Source organism: Musca domestica, unplaced genomic scaffold, assembly GCF_030504385.1.
Source record: "Musca domestica strain aabys unplaced genomic scaffold, Musca_domestica.polishedcontigs.V.1.1 50, whole genome shotgun sequence".
NCBI lineage: Eukaryota > Metazoa > Arthropoda > Insecta > Diptera > Muscidae > Musca > Musca domestica.
In genome coordinates, this window is record NW_026712347.1 from 5,875,190 (window position 1) to 5,900,187 (window position 24,998).

General features: G+C 36.6%; 1 protein-coding gene across 1 annotated transcript in view; it reads left to right on the forward strand.

The window, feature by feature from the left end:
* Window positions 1-3,371: 3,371 nt before the first annotated feature.
* Window positions 3,372-24,998, forward strand: part of LOC101900852 (mitogen-activated protein kinase kinase kinase kinase 5) — a 392,002-nt gene continuing 370,375 nt past the window's right edge. Inside the window, 2 exon segments of the mRNA XM_059128428.1 lie at window positions 3,372-3,534; window positions 5,430-5,984. Of these exon segments, the coding sequence (XP_058984411.1) occupies window positions 5,868-5,984 (117 nt within the window). The 5' untranslated portion in view covers window positions 3,372-3,534; window positions 5,430-5,867.

The window sequence follows — 24,998 nt, forward strand, 5'->3', positions numbered from 1 at the left end:
CCTGCGTACAAAAATTTTTCGCATAGGCTGTAATACCCATTACGAACTTTAAATATGAAATAATTCCGGTAAATAATGTCGCTAAAATCATGAAAACAACGAATATCGGGAGGTACCATTATGTGTGGGCTACACGAAAACGTGGACCGACATAGCTCATTTACGAACTTAAGCTGTCTACTGGTAAACTATGTATGTATGCAAAATTTTAGCCTCCTATCTCAATTCGTTCGAAAAATAGAGTTATTACAACAGACAGACATCGCTAGATCGTCTTAGAATTTTACGCTGATCCAGAATATATATACTTTGTAGGGTCTATTATGAATATTTCGAGGAGTTACAAACGGAATGACAAAGCTAATATACCCTCCATAGTATGGTGGAGGGTATAACAAAGGGTCGCCAACTGTGTAATGTCTAAAATATAGCTCCGAAATTCGATAGATGCTTCGATTCATCTCCATTTTTTCAAAATTGCAGAGTCGACATATTTTTAATCACATTGCCACTAAAATAATAATTGGTATCGTAAGAATCCAACCGACAAAAACATAACAAATTATGTAAAAACGGCCATAAACATCCATAAGACAAATATAATTTCTCATACAAATTTGTGTTGTTGACATCCACGCCTTGTGTATTTGGTATGGTAGTCAGCGCCATCTTGCAATTCAATTGTATCTTATTTACTATACTACATACAACTAGAGGGCTCTGTAGACATAGTATTATATATTCTCGTTATTACACAACACAATACCGATTTAGTGTATTCTCAAACCACACGCCAATGACGTTACTACACCGTGGCGTTATTACAATGAATACTTCTTTTGGCATGTGAAAAAACGTGGTGTTTTATTGCGCAATCAAGGGACTTCAATTGTTTTATAAAAGTTGTAAAAAAGAGTAAAGAGCATGGTACAATAAGGAGGTAGAACAGCTTCGTATAACTACAGAAATGCAGCCCTGAGGCTACGACCGCTTCCTGTCAGATACATTCAAAATTATATACAACAAGTTATTTTCATTTGTTTTCATATTATCCCTCATTTTTTTAAATGAGTTAATAGCGCGAAGATTTAATTAAATGCCTGGATTTTCTCTCAGAAATATGATACAAATTGTTCAACCTTTCGATTTCATGGCCAAACTGGTTAATGTCCTTAACGCGCGAACCGCAATGTACGTGTCTTCTAATCATTGGTTTTGGAAATATTTTGTTTTAATTTTTCAAAACAACAAATACATACACAAAATTGGCAGAAGTCGGACACACTTAGAAAAAAAATTGTAATCAGCTGGTAGCTCTACCTTACCTTTTTATTGTACCATGGTAAAGAGCAAACATAGAGGTAGATGTATCAGCACTTGTGAACACCATATATCGACAATTGCAAAAATGTTGCGCGAAATTATGATTATTTTTATACCCTCAGCCATATGGCTACTGTGGCACTGAGGGTTTGATACGGTCAAAACGTGCCTCATCGAAATAACGATTTTAGAACCTAGTTATCTTTGAACCAAATCCTTTTCAGGACATTTGAAGTCGATCTAGCGATGATCGTCCGTCCGTCTGTCTGGCTGGCTGGTGCTCATGATAACACTCGAAGGTGTTACCCGATTTTATCCAAAATTGGTAAATCGTAATATTATTGTCAAACATAGATCGAGTTCGGAGATATCGGTCCACTTCTTCTGGTACCTCCCCACAAAATGTCGAAATTTTCAAAAACAAAAAAAAATAAATGTTTTACTGCACTGAAAGAGAAAGGATAAGCCGATTTCGCTCTAACTTTGCAAATTCTAATATTTGCATAATTTCTAGGTGTGGTGAGAAAATGGACAATATCGGTCCACTCCATCAAGTACCTGCCCTACACAGGGTCAAAAAAATAACTCTTATAAAATCTGATGTGATCACATTACACATATCACAATATTTTCATCAACCCACGATCGAGATCGGACCATTCCTTCTGGTACCTCCCACACAAGTTTTGAATAACAAAACTATCAGAAAATCCGAAACAACAATAACAAAACTATAATAAAATCCGAAAATGCGAAACAAGTCAGCGATTCTTTAAAACTTGTTATATCTAAATGTTTTTTCACAACCAGAAAACTGGGATGAATAAAATGGACCACAGACAATTTTCTGTCTTAGGCTGAAGTATCCATTACGAACTTCAAATACCAAATTTGAAACAATTCCGGTGAATAATGTCGCTAAAATCATCAAAATACCGAATATCGGGAGGTACCGTTATATGGGGGCTATACGAAAACGTGGACCTACATGACCCATTTTCTATACCAAAATTCCTGTAGTTATAATATACATTTGAGTAAAATTTTATCACGGTACTGTAACGCGTTTGGAAGATAGAGTAATTTCCACACACGGGAAGACGGACGGAAATCGCTGAATCGACATAGAATTTTATGCTGATCAAGAATGTATACACTTTGTGCGGTCTAAAATGTATATTTCGAGGTGTTACAAACGGAATGACAATCGTAATATACCATCCATACTGTGGTCGGGGGTATAAAAAACCTTTAGAATAACCGACCGAAAAATGTTGACAAAATCTTCGCAATACCTGCTATATGGATTCTGTATAAAACGAAATCTTACGCTGAAAAAATTCCTGCAATGAAATCAACGCCAATTCGCCTGAAAATTTGGAATGACAATCTTCTATCAGTTTCATAGAAGACCAGCTCGATATTGTCGATCGCCATACTTGACCTATCTAACAAAATTCAATCATTCCATTTTCAAGCCTTGCATGACTTATGAGCCTAATATTTTATTTGGTTATATTCTTACATTACTTTTGTACACTCCAAATGGCATAAAAAAAAAATATTTGCTTGGCAATAAATCTAAATTTCTTGTCAGCTGTACGCTTATATTTAAGGAAGAACAACCAAATTCCAATTTGACAATTTGTAGACATCAAATAAAAATTTTTAATCGAGATTACCAAGATGACAAGCAGCTGATGATCAATTAGACAAATTAAAGGGACAATCATATTTCTGGTATTGTATGACAAATGACAACGCGAACGAATGACGTATGTATGCATTTCCATTTATTTAATAAATAAAATAAAGTTAGGAATTTTTGGTTTATTTTTCATTAAGAATTACTCTCCAATTTTTCCATAATCCTATCAATTGCCATCAATTAATTTGACAACTGCGAACATCCCCTAAACACATCAATAATCGATTAACGCTAACGATAAGTGATGCCCATACATTGTAATCAAGAACGAGAGAGAATGACAGAACAATGAAAATGCTGCCAAGCCATAGTAGCTGATTTTCATTCGCTGTCAAAAATTCGACATACACGGACGTGACGTCGTTTGTGATTTTTCTGTCTTGAAGAGAATACAACAAACGTTGTGTGTACGGCAATAGTAGAAAATTCATTTATTTTGTTAAAGCAAAATTCAAGAATTCACAAAGAAATTAAAACGAAATCGATTAACAAGAAGCCACAATGTAAAAAAAATGTGCGTGGATTGAAATTTCCTTATTAGAAAAAAGAGAATATTTAAAACGGGGCAAAGTCGTCGTCGTAGTCGTTGTTGTTAGTTCAGCCGTCGTCGTCGTCATCGTCGTAGTTGTGTGTTTCTTTTTTGCTGCCTATTGTGTTTGGGTGTGTGTTTGGCTGAATTTTCATAATTTTTTAATTTGACGTCGCCCTTGTTTTTTTGTTTGCTGCTGCTGTTTGTTGTTCTTATTGTGTGCTATGTTGCTGCTGCTTCTCTTCCTTTACAAATTAGTTATTATTTTTTGTTAATTATTTTTTTTCTCGTTCGTTGTGTGGATGATAGGAGGCAAAATGTTGTGAAGTTTGTGTCGGTGTGAAATTGTACTTGGCAAGAATAATTTATCGAGTTATCAAATAATGAAAGAAATTTTAAGTGGAGACCTAATAAAGAAATAATACACAGAAATTTAACGTCCCCAACAAAACCAGCAGCAAGCATTAACAGAAAAAAAAAACATAGAAATGAAGAAAATAATAAAATAATAATTGTTCGATGATGAGTGGCGTGTCGTCCGCAAATATATTGCTGCTGCTTCTTTGTGTATGTGGTTGTGTTCTGGTGGCTCAAGACACGCACGCCCCATTGTTAACCCCCTTTTTATTATTTAATAACTAAAGTGTCAAAAAATAATTAACCAGAATTATTGTTTAATACGAAAAAAAAAACAAAGGCATCGAGTGAGGTGTAAAATTCTCCAAATGTTTTAACAATTTAAAGCAGACAAATCAGATTTGTGCAATATGTGGCAAGAGAAACCGTGGTGAAATTGAAATTGCAATGTGTCAAGGCAAAGGCTGTGAAAACAACAACAACAACAACACAAAAAACCTCCAGCAATTTGCCACTCTTCTTACAAAGAGATGCAATAACAACAACAATAATAATAAATGTAACACAACAACTATGTATTTCGATAAAATTACAACGTTGAAGGTGTTTTGTTTTTGCCACATTCTCTTTTTCTCACAACATGCTCTCTCGCTCTCGTGACTCTCATTGTGTGTACGGTTTTTTTGGAGAAAATTATTACTACTGTCATTGTCTTCTTGTCTCTGCTGAAGTGTCAAATTGGAATAAAGGCAGCAGCAGCTGAGTTCAATTGGCTAACAGACCACTTGTTTTGCCTGTTTCGGTGCAAAAAAGGAAAAACAAAAGATAAAATGAAAGAAGAACAAAAAACGGTGAAAGAAGAAGAAGAAATAAAACAAAGCAAATATTAAAGGAAATATTTGATTACACTTCTTTGGAGCAAAAAAATCTTGTTTTCTTTTGATTCATTTTGTGTGAATGTGTGGAGTTTGGTGCTTTCCTAGGCTGCTGCTGCAGAGTTCTTTGAGTTGTATTTGATCTCTTAACTGGAGATGATTATTGTTGTGCTGACGCCCAGAAAAGAAATAATAAAAACAGCAACAACAATAACAACCAGCTAATTGTGAATATTGCAAAAAGAAATACAATGCAAAAGAATAAACGTCAACGAGTTTAACCAAAAATAAACACAATCCGCAACCACTTGTCTTTCAGTGAGACAGACAAACAGAACACACACCGGACGACAGTGTTTGTCAACCGCAACAACGTCTGCGTCAACGTTGACGTGCACGTTTTTGCGCTGGCAGCGGCAAACGACGCTAAATAGTTGTTGTCTGTCCCCCCGTCCCCAACGTCGCCAGTGCAACAACAACTCTTTAGCGTTCTAATGTGAATGAAACTGATGTTTGTGTTGTTCTTTGTTCTTTGAGTTTTTTTATTTTTGCATATTATTTGTCATCTAAAAAGACGCAGAAAATGAAAATAATAATAACAAATTTAAATAAACAATTTTCTTCCATTTCTCTCTAGGAACCCCAAGCTTTTTCCCCATTTAAACGATAACAAAAACATAAAATTATGCAATTTAAGAATATAATAAACGTTTCGTGTTTCGATGATAAAAATTAGCCACTTAATAATAAAAAATACATAATTATCAATTACGCCATTACAAAAAAGCAAAACAAAAATAAATTAAAAAAATCAAAATAGAAAAAAATTAAAACAAAACAAAAATTCCATCATCACTGTGTCTTTGTTTGGAGTGACTGTTAAAGCAAATACAAAAAAAAAAAATATTTATAAAAAAATAACAAATTCAATTTAAAACTTCAATTTTTTATCTGTTGGAAAATATTTCTCCCTGAATTTCCAACGTCGAAAAAATTTGTCTTAAAAGTGTATCGTGTAACATTTGTGTCGTCGCTTTGTCAAGTCCACCATCATCAACTTTAAAACTCACCAAAAATGGCGGGTCATCACAATGCAAATCTTCTAAGTTCGGATATATCACGCCGCAATCCCCAGGATGAATACGAGCTCATCCAGAAAATTGGTTCGGGCACATATGGCGATGTTTATAAGGTAAGTTCTTATATTTAAAAATAATTATTAATAATAAAAATTACGAATGTAGTTCTAGAATTATAGTCCATTAAAAATGTAACGTATTTACAGTTTGGTTTCTTAAAATGTATCGTAATTTTACTGAATAATTATCTTAACTGATGGGACTCATTTCCTACCTACATCAACAAGCAACATTGTCGCATCTGGGGCTCGAAAAATTGTTGAGATACCTCTCCATCCTCAATGTGCGACTTTTTGGTGGGGTGCAGGTGGGCTCTAAGTGTCACACGTTCAACAAAAGGATTGCTCCTTTACAGGAAAGTTTCCAAACGTTTTATTTCTCTATCGAGATATCTTGACTTTACACCTTGCGACTTCTTTCATTGGAAACACGAGAATAACAAGTGGCCAAATTCTCGCATTGGATTTCGAAACAAGTTACGATCGAAATTGAAACTGGAAATTTGAAGGAGCCTCAATGGAAATTTTCAATTTCAAAATAAATTCCTTCTATTTTTTCGATATCGAATGAGGAATATTATCCCAAGACTTACGCCAACAGCCTAATGGCGATTTATGGCTTCAATGGTGGAATTCGTGTGGCTATTGAGGGATAATGGAAATTTTTGGAAAGGATATGGCTCTGAATGCGTGCTGGTGGTGACATTGTTTTTCATTATTAACGGCAAATCCTCAACTTTATTATGAAATGGCCTTTTGTGGATGTTGGTGGCACGTTTAGAGAAAATATAGAGGGATCCATGTGAAGTACCGATTGTAGAAATCACCCCTATTTTCCTTATCTTCTAGGATTTGGTTCCTTGAAAGCTATTTTCCAATGGTCAAGCCACTCGCTTCTCCCTATAGAGCTTTCCACTGTTTGATAAACGATATTTTGAGTTTTCCGACATTAATCTTTTAAAACCGTGGATTCAAATGATTTTGATTTATTAGGATCGTTTCTTAAAAGGGCGTCCCAGATACAAATTGGGATTTTTTCCTGGTTCTTCAAACGTTTTCCAGTAGAAGGTCTAGTGTATAAGCACTGTGTTCTTCCCCAAACCTCGGAATGTGTGGTTCTGTTTCTGCTCATATCAGAATAGAAAGCATTGTGAATAACCGTTCTTAAATTTGTAAAGGAGGTAATGGAAGAGACCGGCTGAGAATCACAGGGCGTCCACAATGGCTTTCGGTATTTTGGGGGAAGGGGGTTGGGTGCCAGAAGGTCTGTGATGGGAGAGAAGTCAAGCCCCATACTAATAAAAGGGCTAGACCAAAATGATCCTTAAGGTATGGCCTAGCTATGAGCGAAGCTCTGTTAGAATGCAGCCGGTGCCTAATTGCAAAACTGCTACGTAACTCATAGTCGCTAAGCATAATCGTCCGATGTCAGGGAGTTCCAATTTAGTAAGAGCCCAATAATTGTGTTCTGTGAAATTAGTGTCGCGATTAAATTACCTCATTAGTCTTAGGACCACAAGTTCACGGGCTTAGTTTATACTCCGCCTTTATTCCTTTGTGGCAGTGGTAAGTCGGACCTTTAGACAAAATCGAGAACTTGGTAGCGAATGAATTATTGGGAATATGAGCGACGAAGTTGATATTGATACCTAGTGTCTTGGTGCATTGTGTCACTTCAATTTGGTTCTTTCCTGAAAACACTCCAAAGTCTCCAACGAAGGGAAGATTTGTATTTAACTGGACCAAAAACCACAAGCTCCTGGTTGTTGTAATAGCGGTAATATTTGCTGGCCATCGAATTATTTAAATCTGGTTCTTCTTCCAAATCTAGATTTGAAAATATAATTAAGCAAGGCTACTTTACGTCTTAGGACAACTTCTGCTTTGATCGCAGAGGATTCAAGAACTTTAAGAGTCGCTCAAATACCCGACTAGATAATCACCATTTTAACATCTGAGAATCTAGTATGTTCATTAATTCTAATGTGAAGCAACAGCGGGACAGCAATCCAGCTATTAGGCCAACAGGCCCCTGTTACTACATTCGTCTTGAATCAGTTTTTGTGCACTTCTCAAGGGTTTTTGTTAATATTTGCAAAAATTTCTCCACAACTGAGAGTTCAAATCCGAAGATCAAATCCGAAATTAATACCTTTTTTCAGCTTCGAAATCGAATTTTGTCCTCCAGGGGAAAACATCTGGGACATCGATGTTTTATGGCACATTTTGCTCATAAAATGTCGTTATTTACAATTTCTATATCCTCCAACATGAAGGGTGTACCAATAATGGCATTCCCTTTGTAGCTGTTCGAAGTAACGAGTTTAGACAATACAAAAGCATACAATTTTAACAGTATCCGTTCCTCTAGGACATGACTCGTCTATACGTCAGTGGAAATCACTCTATCTCCGAATGGATATATTTTGCATATAGGTCCACGTTTTGGTAAAACCTACAATACAGGGTGAGATAAAAAAAATGCAACAAAGTCACACGCCATAATTTTTAAATATTTTTTTTTACATTTTATTAAATGAAAGCAAATAAAGTCGGAAATGGCATCAAATTTTCGAATAAGTTTAGATTTGTTCGAATTATGGCCTTCAAACGGCCAACGAAACCGTCACACGCTACCCGAATGTTGCTCTGCGATATTTTGCCCCATTCCCGGCAAAGCGCTTGCTTGAGGTGATTGACACTGGTATTTTTAGTGCCAACGTTGCTTTCCAAAATACTTCAGACACATTTATCGGCATTTATTCTGATGCCACGGTCGATTAATACGAGCGGAGAGCGACTATGAGCTCTTATGGCGGACCACATATTGGCATTTATTCTGATGCCACGGTCGATTAATACGAGCGGAGAGTGACCATCAGCTGTTATGGCGGACCACACCATCACCATAGCCGGCGCTTGAGTTCTGGTGGTCAACGGAAGGTGCACATTTTCAGCTGACCTCTTTGGCCATCATTTTGTTTGTTTTCTCATCGGAGAAAGCCAAATTCGGCAGTTCACCACTTTCGGCCAAGCGAAGCAACACTTTAGCTCTTCAAAGTCTATTTTCTTTCTGTTGCGGTGTAAGTTCTTGCACTTTTTGGAATTTTAATGGCTTTACCCCGAGCTCATTTTTTGATATTTGCGGAATGGAATATTGCGATGTGTTCAGCTCACGAACCATTCTTCGGCCACTGCGACGGGTTTCGATCAAGTCGCTTTTTTACTTTTCGAAACATTTCTGCTGATGTTGCTGTTTTCTTCTCTCCACTTCTTTGACTTCGGGCTACACTACCAGTATCAGGTTAACGGGCGATGGTAACAGACACAAACGATTTATTCACATTTAAATGCAGGAGTGTTCCTTGTGGTTTTCCAGCCAAATATAAAGAAGTCACACTATCACGCTTGAATTCCATTACGAATAACTTTTTTTCTAGAAAATTCTCACCAAAATGAGCTGTCACTGGAATAATTTGAACCAAAAACGTTTTTTCCTTTCGATATTTGGTATTTTGATTTTTTATTAAACATTTTTTAAGGGAAGTGTTTTTAATTTTGTATTTGGAGTTTGGCACTTTCAATGACAGAAATTTCTCTACCGGTTTCTCGGTTCGCATTTTCCTATTCTAATATTCCAAATTTCGATACTTCTAGCTATACATTTCATGGGTATTTTTGAAATTTGGTATTGTAAGTTCTGAAACGATATTTACCACATGATTCTGCTTCATATGTTTACATTTTCAAATAGTGAAGGGTAAGGGTAAAACAACATTGCAATCTACAGCTTCTTTGTTAAAATACTCAATATACTACCCCTCCAAATTAAAAAAAAAACTTTCGTATTCATTTTATCATCCCTTATATCAGAAAAAAATTATGCATTTCATTTGATTTCAACAATTAACCCCTAACAAAATCATTGAAACATCCACAAACTGCCTCATCTGTATTTTCTGCGTTTTGTGAAAAATTGAAATATTCCAAAAAATCCCGACATTCCCAATGTATTAATTCCAAAAGCATTGCCTCACATTTCGACAAGCACACCAGCCGCCAGCAGCAACCAAACAAACTTGACAACAGCAGCAGCAGCAACAACAACACCCCAGTTCGCATTCGAATCAGAAAACAAAAAAAATTGTTTACAATTCATTCAAGCACATTCTTCATTAGTAAACATTTAAATGTGTATGTAGAGTATATCTGAGACGAATTCTTTTCCTTATTTCCTAATACAAAGAAGAAAAAAAAAAAAAAAAAAACAAAAACAACTACAAAACAAAAATCAAAAACCTAGACATGCTCAGAACTCTTAATGACGTATCAAAATTGAGAAATTAATAACAAATCCAAATGGGGTTTTCAACTGCATTCAAAGTCTCCCTAACGCAGCAATTTGAAAAGATGCACACGCTGTATGTGGAGCGGAGAAAAATGAACAATAAGAAATGTGAGTGAACAATCGACATAATTGAAAACAAAGAAAGGAAAAAAGAATTTAGAGGAAAAACATTTACAAAACAAAATAAATTGGAATATTATCATAAACTTGTGTGTATGTTGAAAAAAAGAGGCAAATTTGCAGAGTAGATATTCGTAGAGAAGCACAATTCGTTACAAGATCATTATCACGCCGCTATGCAAGGGGTTTTTAAATTAAGAAAACATACATTGGCTTAAAGATAGTCAGTTTGGAAAAATTAAAATGTTACGCATATTTCAAAAACTGTTAAGGTAGTATAAACAAATCTGCAATATAAAAGGCAATTTTTAAAATATGTTTTAGAAAAAGCATAACAAAGTGGAGAAAGATGTAAATGTTTATAAGTGCGGTTGTAAGATTTAGAAGATTTTCCAAAAGAATTTTAGTTTTATGTAATTCTTTTGTTCCTCTTCTATTGAGCTTACGATCTCGTCACTTGGGTAAAAAATGTTTTTTGTCATAGAAGTTATTTTTTTAAATAACTTCTGGGGAGAATATCCCAGACAAGAAACAAGGGAACTGATGAGGATTGGTGGCTCTTTCCGAAACCTAGGTATTCCCTGCCTTACCCCCTGGTAAACATTACCATCGTTCTCCACTCATAAACAAACGTTGTTTTTATAAAAACAACAATAATGGGATTTCGCCTGACGATTTTGCAACAACAAAATACTATGGTATCCCAAACAAGCAAGCCAAACTCTGTTTTAGAAAAAATTTTAAACAGTTTTAAATTAAAAAAATTATCAAGCAATATTCAAACCTGGGCAATTTCAATGGAGTTCGTGTTTGGGACATACGTAGAAATTGTGCAAAAATTCTACGTTATTTGGAAAAAATCTGCGGCCTGTACTTTATTAAAAAAAATACATTGGCAGACAGACGGACATGCATAAATCTATTTAAAAAATAATTTTTCAAAAAACATCAAAAAGAAATCGTTTCCTTTTGTCTGTTAAAAACAAAGACATAATCCCATATGCCACAATGGGTCGTATGGATAAGAATGAAATAAAGTAGATTGAAATAATTGTAGATTTAAAAAAAAAAAACTGAAATTTTTATGAAGTTTGCATTAATTTTCCTTCTTCGTCAACGAAAATCCCTCCTTACAATTTTAGATTCGTTAGAACAGTAAGTGTTCGTGTTACTCAAAATCCACAAATTGTTCAGTTTGACAAAATTAGTTAAATTGTCAGAATTTCAAGGTTTAATTTATTATTCAAATTTTACCCTTACGGAAAGAATAATAGGAAAAAATTTAACTTTTACAGCAAAAAGTCTTCAAAATCTTTCATTTTGAATTTTACAGAGGAGAACACTAGTAAAACCATTGCACAATACACCCACCTACACTTTCTCTGGCCAAAACTGTTTCAAAGTTTTTCAATAATAAAAATTCGTTACCGCCTTATCTATATCCTACAAACCAATTGCAATCAAATTTCAGGATTCATGTTATATCCCTTCACCCGATACCAAATTTAATACCATTTAGTACTTTTCGTACAAATATAGAACGCATTTCCAAACCACCGCCAAATCTCAAATCTCTCTATCCCTTTACCCAATTTAAAATATAGTATCACTTAGTACTTTTCGTAGAATTATAGTACGCATTTCCGAAACCACCTCTGTACAGGCTACACATGAACAGCGAACTAAAATCAAATTTCAGATTTCAATCACTATCTGTTCACCCAATAACAAATTGTACCAAATATAGTTCTATTTAGTACTTTTCATAAAATTATACAACGTATTTCCAAAACCACCCTCCATATCTCAATCCCGAATACCAACAGAGACCTCAGTATCATATTTCGGGATTCTAGCTCTTTCCATTCCTCCAACACTAAATTTAGTTCAATTTAGCACTTTTCGAACAATTACAGTACACATTTCGAAATCCACCTCCATATCTTAACCACAGACACCAACAGCAACACCAAAATTTGAGGATTCTAGCCCTATCTCTTCACCCAGTACCAAATTTAGTACAATTTAATACTTTTCGAACGACTACAGGGTGAGATGATAAAACTGCAACCAACTTCAGACTGCTGTCATTTCTAAGCCACTCGTCTGACATTTGTTAAAATAATTTCAGTGACAGCTCATTATATTGTTTACAATCGTAAAAAATCATTTTGGTAAGAATTTTCCAGAAAAAAGTTATTCGTGATGGAATGCGATTTCTTTATATTTGGCTGGAAAACCACAAGTAGCTATCGTTAGAGCACTCTAGCATTTAAATGTGAATAAATCGCTCTTTACGGTGATACTGGTAGCGTAGCCCGACGTCAAGGAAGTAGACGGAAGAAAACAGTAACATCAGCAGAAATGGTTCGAAAAGTAAAGAAGCGACTTGATCGAAAACCCGCTTCGCAGTGGCCGAAAAATGGCTCTTGCGCTGAACATATCGCAATATTTCATTCGGCAAATATTGAAAAATAAGGTCGGGCTAAGCCATTGAAATTCCAAAAAGTGCAAGAACTTACACCGCAACACCGAAAGAAAATAGACTCAAAAGAGCTAAAGAGTTGCTACGCTTGGCCGAAAGTGGCGAACTGCCGAATTTGGTTTTCTCCGATGAGGAAACATTAGTTGTCCAGCAGTTTGTAAACAAACTAAATGATCGCATTTACTTGCCAAAAAGGTCAACGGAAATTGTGCACCTTCGGTTGGCCACCAGAACTCAAGCGCCGACCATGGTGATGTTGTGGGCCGCCATAACAGACGATGGTCGCTCTCCGCTCGTGTTAATCGACCGTGGCACCAGAATAAATGCCGAATATTATCGCGAAAATATTCAGCACGCGCCACCCAAGAATGGTTCAATATAAAGTTCCTCGCTTCATTTCCAGCGCACAATGGCCACCAAAATCTCCGGATACCAATCCCTTGGGCTATTGTGTCTGGAGTATTTTGGAAAGCAAGGTTGGCACTCAAAAAATACCAAAGTGTCGATCACCTCAAGCAAGCGCTTCGACTGGAATGGGCCAAAATACCGCAGAGCAACATTCCGGCAGCGTGTGACTGTTTCATTCACATTCGTTTGAAGGTCATAATTCGTGTCAAAGGCGACCAGTTCGAACAAATCTAAACTTATTCTAAAATTTGATGCTGTTTCCGAACTTTTTTGCTTTCATTCAATTAAATTAAAAAAAATGTAAAAATTATGACGTTTGACTTTGTTGCAGTTTTTTTATGTCACCCTGTGATTTCTTCTATTTTTCGATTTATGATTTTCCGTACCAATATATTTATCTGTATTATATGACGTGTGGAATATTTCAGTCCTCACCTCAAGCATATTTCCACATTTTCCAAAAAATTGGACATATCTCAAAATATAGGAAATAGACGATATATTTATATCAGATTTAGGTCAGATACTACGAATTGGACCATATTGGCCAACTGCTTTGGAACCTACCCCATAAAGGGTCAACAGTTAGAATAATAATAACTTAAGGCTGGGGTATACATCTGGGCCTGCGGCTATTAACTTGTTTAACAATAATCCATTATTTTTTTAGCAGTGGCTATGTAAAAGTCATGAATAGTAATCTAAGAGTGGCACAAATGACTATCAGTTTTTTGTTGGGAATTGATCGACAATTCAAGATCATGCTAATTGTTTCTTACCCATTATATGGTAATGAAATTTATGGCAGCTCGTACTTACAGACAAATATTTCTTACGATTTAAAATATTTTCTCAATTTTAATGTTCCATCATCTTCCTGGATTCATGATCCGCAGATCAAAATAAAATTTCTTTTCTTTCCGCCCCATTTTAAATCTAATATTGTAAACCACAAAAAAATTGAACAAAAATACAAATTTACTATATCAACATTTTGCCAACCGAACAATAAAATTTCTTCAATGCTATCCATTGAAGCATTTCCCAAACATCCTGGATGCTGATGTGTTGCATGCAAATGCATTTGAATACCTAAGATTGCATATCAAAAATTCTATAACACATTTTCATTTGATATCATTTATATGCAGATCTAAAACCAGCAACATGTCCCTGCCCCTTAGCCCACCCCAATCTGTCGTTGCTCTTCATTTGACATTCTGTTGCTGCAGGAACTCCTGTATTCCCATATCTGTTCGTTCATCCCCACATCTGTTCTTTCGTTCATTCATTCAAGCATTTCCACTTAGCACAAGAAATGATGTTATTTTAATATTCAATAATCATTTGGCGTATTTCGTCGTATGAATGGGTCTCAGGGCTAGTAAGAGTGTGTATGTGTGTGAACGACGACAACATTCTTGTTCTTCTGGCTCAGTGGAATTGTTTGGACGCGAAAATGAAACCGAATTGAACTGCTATTGAACCAAAAGGCGAACAACAAACCAACAGCAAAGCCGAAGCAACAAATGATGCAGTGCTGCAGCATCATTACTGCCGCAGCAACAAAGGAATTCAAAATTCAAATTCGAAATGCCACCGACGAACGACATCTGTTAGGTTTAGCCGCCGCTCCGTGTTACACCATGTCAGGTTGCATTCCAATGCATTCTTCCTTTATGTATAGAAATGTGCCAGAAGCATCTCTACTAGTACTACGAAGGGAAGGAAATATATTCCTGTTCTTTGCATCATCCTCCTTTTATCATTTCCATTTCATTGCATGGCAAATAAATTGTTGCTCTCCAGAAATATTATGGAAATCATTCTTTATTATTATTAAGGGGATATTGGGGTGGAGAGATGCGAGAGGGTGTTTTTTTGACAAATGGGAAAAAAATTAATCTACCAAAAAACAAAAAAAAAAAAAAAAGGTTAGCGCGTGTGTAACTTTTAGATTTACAAGTAATCACAACTACATACCCTCCGCATTACCAGTAAGGTAAAAAATAATGACTTATACTTATCCTATGCATTGCCAGTAAGCTAAGAAATAATAAGTCATTCCTTGACAAGGCGAAAAACATATTTTTCTTTCACCATGTAATGAGTAATCGCAGTTTCAGTAACTCATTACCAAGTAATAAGTAATGGACTGAGCACGCTCGACTATAAAATTAGCAAAGAAACAAAAAAGCCAATATTAGGCGTTCGAGAGTAGAGGATTACCAGTATTGGGTCATGAGATTTTTTGCTTTTTTTTCGGAGTCAAGTAAGGCTTAGGAAATACAGGGTGAGATAAAAAACTGCAACAAAGTCAAACGCCATAATTTTTTCTTTTTTGTTAAATTTTATTGAATGAAAGCAAAAAATGTCGGAAATAGCATCAAATTTTAGAATAAGTTTAGATTTTTTCGAATTGGTCACCTTTGGCACGAATTATGACCTTCAAACGGCCAATGAAACCGTCACACGCTGCCCGAATGTTGTTCTGCGGCACTTTGGCCCATTCCCGGCGAAGAGCTTGCTTGAGGTGATCGACACTTTGGTATTTTTTAGTGCCAATCTTGCTTTCGAAAATACTCCAGACACAATAGTCCAACGGATTGGTATCCGGAGATTTTGGTGGCCATTGTGCGCTAAAAATGAAGCGAGGAGCCACCTGTTGGAATGTCCAAGGTCTGTGGCCAAAATGTTTGCGTGCCCAAGGCTTTAATACACCCTCCAGAATATTTTCGCAATAATATTCGGCATTTATACGAGCGGAGAGCGACCATCGGCTGTTATGAAGGCTCACACAATCACCATGGTCGGCACTTGAGTTCTGGTGGCCAACCGAAGGTGCACATTTTTAGCTGACCTCTTTGGCAAGATCATTTTGTTTGTTACCCAAGTACTGGACAACGAATGTTTTCTCATCAGAGAAAACCAAATTCGGCAGTTCACCACTTTCGGCCAAGCGAAGAAACCCTTAGCCCTTTTCTATTTTCTTTCTGCTGCGGCGTAAGTTCTTGCACATTTTGGAATTTCAATGGCTTTACCCCGAGCTCATTTTTCAATATTTTCAGTATGGAATATTGCGATATGTTCAGCTCACGAGCCATTTTCGGTCACTGTGACGTGGGTTTCGATAAAGTCTCTTCTTTACTTTTCGAACCATTTCTACTGATGTTGCTGCTTTCTTCCCTCCACTTTCTTGACGTCAGGCTACGCCACCAGTATCACGGTAACGAGCGATTTATTCACATTTAACTGCTGGAGTGCTCTAACGATAGCCACTTGTGGTTTTCCAGCCAAATATAAAGAGATCACACTATCACGCTTGAATTCCATTACGATTAGCTTTTTTCCTGGAAAATTCTCACCAAAAGATGTCTACCATTCTTATAGCAGATCTAGCGTTGATAGAAATATTGAGATCTGCCAAGTTTGAATGGAATTGGGTATTAATTTAGCGTTTTATAAACTTCATTTACATTCAAAATTTTGACTATCTGTTGGGGAAGTACCAGAAGGAGTGGACCGATATATCCCATCTTCACAGCAGATCTTGTGTTAGTAGAAATAATGGGATATATGAAATATGAAGAGAACCGGACGCTAATTTTGGATTTTATAATCGGTTTGATAATTCAAAACTTTGACTCTTTGTGGTGGAGGTATCAGAAGTAATGGCCCGATCTCTACAATCTTTATGACAGATCCTGTGTTGATGGAAATATTGAGATCTGCCAAGTCTGAATGGAATCGGGTAATAATTTGGCGTTTTATGAGATTCACCTGTCTATTTTCACACCTGACCTAGCACTGACATAAATATTGGGATTTGCTAAGTTTTCACAAAATCGAATGAACCATTTTCTATCTGTGCAGCGAAATATATATTTTTTTGAAAATTTCGACCTTTTGTGTGGGAGGTACCAGAAGGTGTGGACCGATATTGCCCATCTCTGAACTCGATCTAAGTTTGATATAAATATTACGATGTACAAAGTTTGGACCAAATCGAAGAGTTATTGTGCGCAACAGCCAGCCAGACAGAGGGACGAACGGAACGGACATCGCTAGTTCGACTCCAAATGTCCTAAAACGGATTCGGTCCAAAAAGACCTAGGGTCTAAAACCTTTATTTCGATGAGGCACGTTGTGGCCGTATCAAATGATATATACCATTCCTAGCCATATGGCTGAGGGTATAAAAGGTGGATATATGGGGGTTATATGATATCGTGGAGCTATTTCAACATTTTTGGACGGGGTTGACTTTTTGAGAGCTCACCAAACAAGTGAGAACCCCAATGTATCAAAGTATTACCAATTCTATTAGAAAATGTCAATACCTTCCAGTTTCTTGAAATCGGTCAGTTTTATTATATTTGGGAGCTATAACAAAACCTGAACCCATTTCTTGAACCTGAACCACCTTTCCACTTCTTGATTTGCTTTTGCCTTTGCTAATACATTTTATACTTTTTTGGCGGACCTTTAATGACATCTCTCTCTCTCCCTTTTTGTGTGGTCTTTCCTCTTTAGCCTGCGAGAGTTTCGCTTTGGAGATATTCTTAACAGGCTACTACTAACTTCTGAAGCAAATATTTGGTACTCTCAATACTCTACACTTTCTATGAACCTAAATATCTTTCACAACTTTCTACATCAACGGCATATTTCTATTGATTTTCACAAATTGCATCTCAATCTCCACTCCACCCCATTACATGCAAGGTTGGTGCATTCCCATAGATTCACGTACGACAAGTATAACAACGGACAACCTCTTCCCTTTGTATTTGGAAAATTGAAAAGAACCTCTCACATATCCCTTCGAACTCTTGGTCTCTCTCTCTCTCCAACTTCCTACTCAAAGGAGGAAAAGAAGGAACGGCAGCAGTAATACCTCAAATACCATTCCCACGCAATGCAACGCAACGAGTTTGTCGCTTCTTTTGCGTGCGTCTGTATGTACGTTTGTGTGGCAGCATTGTTTCCTGTATTGTTGCCAAGATTTCTGCTTTGTTTGACAAACTATGAGTCACAAACGTTTGTTTACATCTATTTTTAAAAAATCGAGTGTTTTTCAAAGGATTTTCGAACGTGTGACTGATGAGGAATATGGGATTTAAAGAGAGGGAGATGTTTTCTTTTTCGGAAAGTAATGAGGTACAATTCTGTGGTAATGTCTTTTAAATAGTTAAGTGTGAAATCTTTTAGAATTTTATTAATTTTGAATTATTTGGGATTATCTGTAAATATGTCGACCCAAGGCGAATTTTTTGCTAGATGTGATGCATCAAATATTTCAACTCGAATCTAAAGTCTGGATTCGCATGGCATTACAGCGCTTTTTGCATACCTGCATATTTAAAAATTGCTCGAAATCTTGTGCAGTTATGACCAACATTGCACCTAACTCGATTTTTTTACTTTACTGGATAACAATGTTGATACCTTCAATAATACTGTTAGGAGACTGAAATTATTTTTGCTTATAACCTACATATATTCGGAAAGTACTCCTTGAGATCTTTCATCTGCGCTCAGCCTCAATCCCGCTTCAATCTTAGTTTCTGTTCAGTGGACCCTTTAATGATTTGTATATTCTGGGTTTTAAATGGGAAGCTGGGGGTTTAATTTTCAAATATAATATTTTTAATTAGCGATTTTTATGTAAATTTGAAAATTGTATTCCGCTATTGTGATAAATTTATTTAAATATATCTTTAATTTTTCTCTGCTTTACTACCTCTCTCTCTCTCTCTCTATTAACCCTTTCTGAACCAGAGACAAAATTACCTCGGTTTATGTCTTTGCTAATTAAGTTTGACCTTATCTTGACGGACATGTAGAACTTAAATGATTAGGTGGCACAACACGGGATTCAACACGGGAGTACGACGACGTGGACCTGCATAGGCAACTTTTGTCACAAGCTATTACAATATTCAAATGGGAAACTAGAAAAAAAAAATCTGTTTATAATGTAGCTAAAATCATCAAAATACCGAATAGAGGGAGGTACCATGGCGGTTATAAAACGTGGACCTGCACAGACAATTTTCTGTCATAGGCTGTAGTATCCATTACGAACATCAATTCCGGTGAATAATGTCGTTACATATCGGAGGTACCGTTGTATGGCGGCTATACAAAGACGTGGACCTACATGGCCAATTTTCAATGCCAAAAGTCCTGCAGACATGATATGCATTTGAGTAAAATGTTATCAACCTACTTCATTTCGTTCGGAAGCAAGAGTAATTTGCACAGACGGACAGACGAACGGACATTGCTAAATCGACATAGAATTTTATGCTGATCAAGAATATATATACTTTGTGGGGTCTAAAATGCATATTTCGAGGTGTTTCAAACGGAATGACAAACTTAATGTACCGTACCCCCCATACTATGGTGGAGGGTATAAAAAAATCAGGATCTATTATATTTAGCTTTAAATAAGACAGTATTATTTTGACTCATGGAACAATAAAATCTACATTAGGCACTTATCTTTATGGCAGGTATTGGCGATAAGAGGTTTTTGTTTCTGAAAATTTTTAGGAACTCAATGTGCAAAGTGGTTGAACTTTTTTGTTGAGATGAGTAATACTTCCTGTGAAGTTTACGCCATAAAAATGCTTTGTTCAAAAAATACTTTCAAAGTGCATCTATACCTAAAATCGACCTTTAGATGGTGCAATTAATTGCAATTGGCAATTTACTGGAATCATGAAAAAATATTATTAGCAATAATGCAGATAAAGTGTATATAGGTCACTTCCAGTGAAATAAATTTCCAATTTCGGATCGTGTCTTAAAATTATCATTTAGTGCACTTAGCTCAACCAATGATGGGAGGTAAAATTTCAAAATATATACAATGCAGGGTAAAATGAAAAAACTGCAGCCAACTTCAGATTGCTGTCATTTCAAAGCCACTCGTCCGACAGCTGTTAAAATTATTCCAGTGACAGCTCATTATATTGTTTACAAGTGTACAAAAGCATTTTGGTGAGAATTTTCAAGAAAAAAAGTTAGTCGTGATGGAATTCAAGCGTGATAGTGTGATTTCTTTATATTTGGCTGGAAAACCACAAGTGACTATTGTTAGAGCACTCCAGTATTTAAATGTGAATAAATCTTTTGTGTCTCGTACCATCGCTCGTTACGGTTTTACTGGTAGCGTAGCCCGACGTCAAGGAAGTGGACGGAAGAAAACTGCAACCTCGGCAGAAATGGTTTGAAAAGTAAAGAAGCGACTTGATCGAAACCCGCGTTGCAGTGGCCGAAAAATTGTCTCGTGAGCTGAACATATCGCAATATTCCATTCGGCAAATATTGAAAAATGAGCTCGGGGTAAAGCCATTGAAATTCCAGAAAGTGCTAGAACTTATACCGCAACAGAATGAAAATAGACTCAAAAGAGCTGAAGAGTTGCTTCGCTTGGCCGAAAGTGGTGAACTGTCGAATTTGGTTTTCTCCGATGAGAAAACATTAGTTGTCCAGCAGTTTGTCAACAAACAAAATGATCGTGTTTACTTGGAGCCAAGGAGGTCAGCTGAAAATGTGCACCTTCGTTTGCCCACCAAAACTCAAGCGCCGGCCATGGTGATGGTGTGGGCCGCCATAACAGCCGATGGTCGCTCTTCGCTCGTATTAATATTAATTAATATAGAATAAATGCCGAATATTATCGCGAAAATATTCAAGAGGGTCTCTTAAATCCTTGGGCACGCAAACATTTTGGCCGCAGACCTTGGACATTCCAACAGGACTCAGCACGCGCCACTTAAGAATTGTTGCAAAATGAGGTTCCTTGCAATGCAAATATCAGATATCTTATAAAGCTCGGTAATACCTTGGCCAAATTTTATCGAGAACGGATAAGATTTAGATATAGTTCCCATATATATCCTTAATCCGATTTCAGGTTTATTGTGCAAATAGTGGCTAATATCAGCCCAAATGGAATGAATTTCGGGACGTACGTTTCCATTTTGTGCAACTCGGCTCCGATATATATATTTTATACTCTCCACCATTCTATGGAGGGTATATTAACTTTGTCATTCCGTTTGTAACTCCTCGAAATACTCATGTCAGACCCAACAAAGTACATAAATTCTTGATCAGTAAAATTCTAAGTCGATTTAGCGATGTCCGTCTGTCTGTCTGTCTGTCTGTCTGTCTGTTGTAATCACGCTATCTTTCGAACGAGTTGAGATAGAAGGCTAAAATTTTGTACACATGTTTATTTTTCCAGTAGGCAGGTTAAGCTCGTAAATGGGTCATGTAGGTTAACGTTTTCATATAGCCCCCATATAACGGTACCTCTCGATATTCGGTATTTTGAGGATTTTAGCGACATTATACTACATCCTAAGACAGAAAATTGTCTGTGCAGGTCCACGTCTTTGTAAAGCCCCCATACAACGGTACCTCCCGATATTCGGAGTTTTGATGATTTTAGCGTCATTATTCACCGGAGTAGTTTCAAATTACGTATTTAGAGTTCGTAATGGGAACTACAGTCTGTGACGGAAAATTGTCTATGCAGGTCCAGGTCTCCGTATAGGCCCCATATATCAGTACCTCCCTATATTCGGCATTTTGACGATTTTAGATACAATACTTACTGAAATTGAAATCGTATTTGAAGTTCGTAATGGATGCTACAGTCTGTGACAGAAAATTGTTTATGCAGGCCCAGGTCTTCGTATAGCTCCGATATAACGGTACCTCCGTATATACGATATTTTGATGATGCTGCATTATTTACCGTTTATAATATGGTAATGGCCACATCGTATAGACCTCAATATAAGGGCTATAATCGGTATTTTTAAGATTTTAACATAAATTCAAATTTAATTTTTTGAAAATTATCAAATTCGTTCCAAATGTTGGAGGGTATTCAAAGTTCGGCCCAGCCGAAGTAACTGTTTTTTAACTTGTTTTAATATAATCCTTCTCCAGGTGATATCATGCACTCTATAGCAAACTATAACTTCTCCAAAGGCAAATGTTGATTGTGATATGATCTACTTGAAATAAATTATTTTGTTACGGGAGCTCTATTAAATAAGCGTAGTGGTGTAGGGTATCATATAGTCGGCCCCGCCCGACTTTTGACTTACTGGTTTATTTTTATATTAAAATTCCCATATTTTCCCACACGCCAAAGAAGCTATGAAATGTGCTACACTCTTTGTTTGCTGGGTTGTTCCTGGCATTTTATCTTGCCATCCAATTACTCAAATTACCAGATGATTTCCAATAATCGAATCCTCTTGGGGCTCTTAGATAAATTTAACGTAATTCTCTCAATGAAATTAGTTCATCATACACATGTTTGTCATGGCATTCTTGGGATTTTTATTTTGTTGTTGTTTGTCTGCCAACTGTCTGTTCGTCTGCATTGTTTGTCTGTCATACAAGCGCTCGTCAGTTAGCCAGCTAGCTAGACAGACAGACAGTCATGCCATTCATAAACTTTAGATGTATTCTCCAGCATAGATACTCAGATGAACTCTTTTGTATCTGGTATTTTGGCTCTGGTCCATCTTAGGATTCCATTGTGTTTGTTGTTTGTCCACTTCCAAGGATGGATGGAGGATGTATTCATTCAACTCTTCTTTTGTGTCTGTATTTGTTTGTTCGGTGGTATTGTTTTGTTTACCCGGCGCTTGTCTCCTAGCGTTCACCATGTAAGTGGGGGATGGCTATGTGTGTGTGTGCGAGAGCTTTTTTTGTAATGGTATGTGTTTGTTTATGGCTTTGTTATGATGTTGTAGCGAGAGTGTGGCTCCAGTCGCATTAAGTCTAACGCCAGTTATTGCAACATGTAGTGACTGGCTGGTTGGTTGGCTGGCATTGTTGGCCTCAACCCCAGCCCATGTTGGAGACTATCTGAAAAAATCTAGAAATACAAAATGTGTTTGCCAGCACTTGTATTTACTTTTTGTACCCTCCACCATAGTATGGAAGGTATATTAGGTTTGTCATTCCGTTTGCAACACCTCGAAATATACATTTTAGATCCCAGAATGTCAGCATATGTCGATTTAGCGATGTCTGTCCGTCTGTGGAAATTACACTAGCTTCCGAACGAATTGAAGTAGATTGATAAAATTTTATTCAAGTGTATATTATGTCTGCTGGACTTTTGGTATTGAAAATGGGCCATGTAGGTCCACGTTTTGGTATAGCCCCCATATAGCGGTACCTCCCGATATTCGGTATTTTGTTGATTTTAGCGACATTAATCACCGGAATGGTTACAAATTTGGTGTTTGAAGTTCATAATGTATACTACAGCCTATGACAGAAAATTGTCTGTGCAGGTCCACGTCTTGGTATAGCCCCCATATAACGTTACCTCCCGATATTCGGCATTTTGATGATTTAAGCGACATTAATCACCGGAATTGTTTCAAATTTGGCATTTGCTGTTCGAAGTGGATACTACAGCCTATGACAGAAAATTGTCTGTGCAGGTCGACGTCTTCGTATAGCCCCCATATAACGGTACCCCCCGATATTCGGTATTTTGATGATTTTAGCGAAATTATTCACCGTAATTGTTTCAAATTTGGTATTTGAAGTTCGTAATGGATACTACAGCCTAAGACAGAAAATTGTCTGTGAAGGTCCACGTCTTCGTATAGCCCCCCTTATAACGTACCTCCCGATATTCGGTATTTTGATGATTTTAGCGACATTATTCACCGGAATTGTTTCAAATTTGGTAGTTGAAGTTCGTAAAGGGTCCACGTCTTGGTATAGCCCCCATATAACGGTACCTCCCGATATTCGACATTATTCACCGGAATTCTTTCAAATTTGGTATTTGAAGTTCGTAATGGATAGTACAGCCTTTGTCAGAAAGTTGTCTGTTCAGGCCCACGTCTTCGCATAGCCCCCATATAACGGTACCTCCCGATATTCGGTATTTTGATGGTTTTAGCGACATTCACCGGAATTGTTTCAAATTTGGTATTTGAAGTTCGTAATGGATACTACAGCCAAAGACAGAAAATTGTCTGTGCAGGTCCACGTCTTCGTATAGCCCCCATATAACGGTACCTCCCGATATTCGGTATTTTGATGAGCTATTATTAGCTACATTATTCACCGATTTTTTGTTAAGTTTCGCATTTGAATATTGGAATAGCTCATGACGAAAGTTTCCTAGGCAGGTCCATGTCGTCATTCGGTATTTTTAAGATTTGAACAGAATTTTAAAAATTTTATTGTTTTTGAAAATTGAACAGTGTGGCTTGTTTGTTCGGGATACCGTAGTATTTTGTTGTTGCAAAATGGTCAGGCATATCCCTTTATTGTTGTTTTTATAAAAACAACGTTTGTTTATTAGTGGAGAACGATGGTAATGTTTACCAGGGGGTAAGGCAGGGAATACCTAGGTTTCGGAAAGAGCCACCAATCCTCATCAGTTCCCTTGTTTTTGTCTGGGATATTCTCCCCAGAAGTTATTTTAAAAATAACTTCTATGACAAAAAACATTTTTTACCCAAGTGACGAGATCGTAAGCTCAATAGAAGAGGAACCAAAGAATTATATAAAACTACAATTCTTTTGGAAAGTCTTCTAAATCTTACAACCGCACTTATAAACATTTTCATCTTTCTCCACTTGTTATGCTTGTTTTTGAAAATTGCCAAATTCGTTCAAAATGGTGGAGGGTATT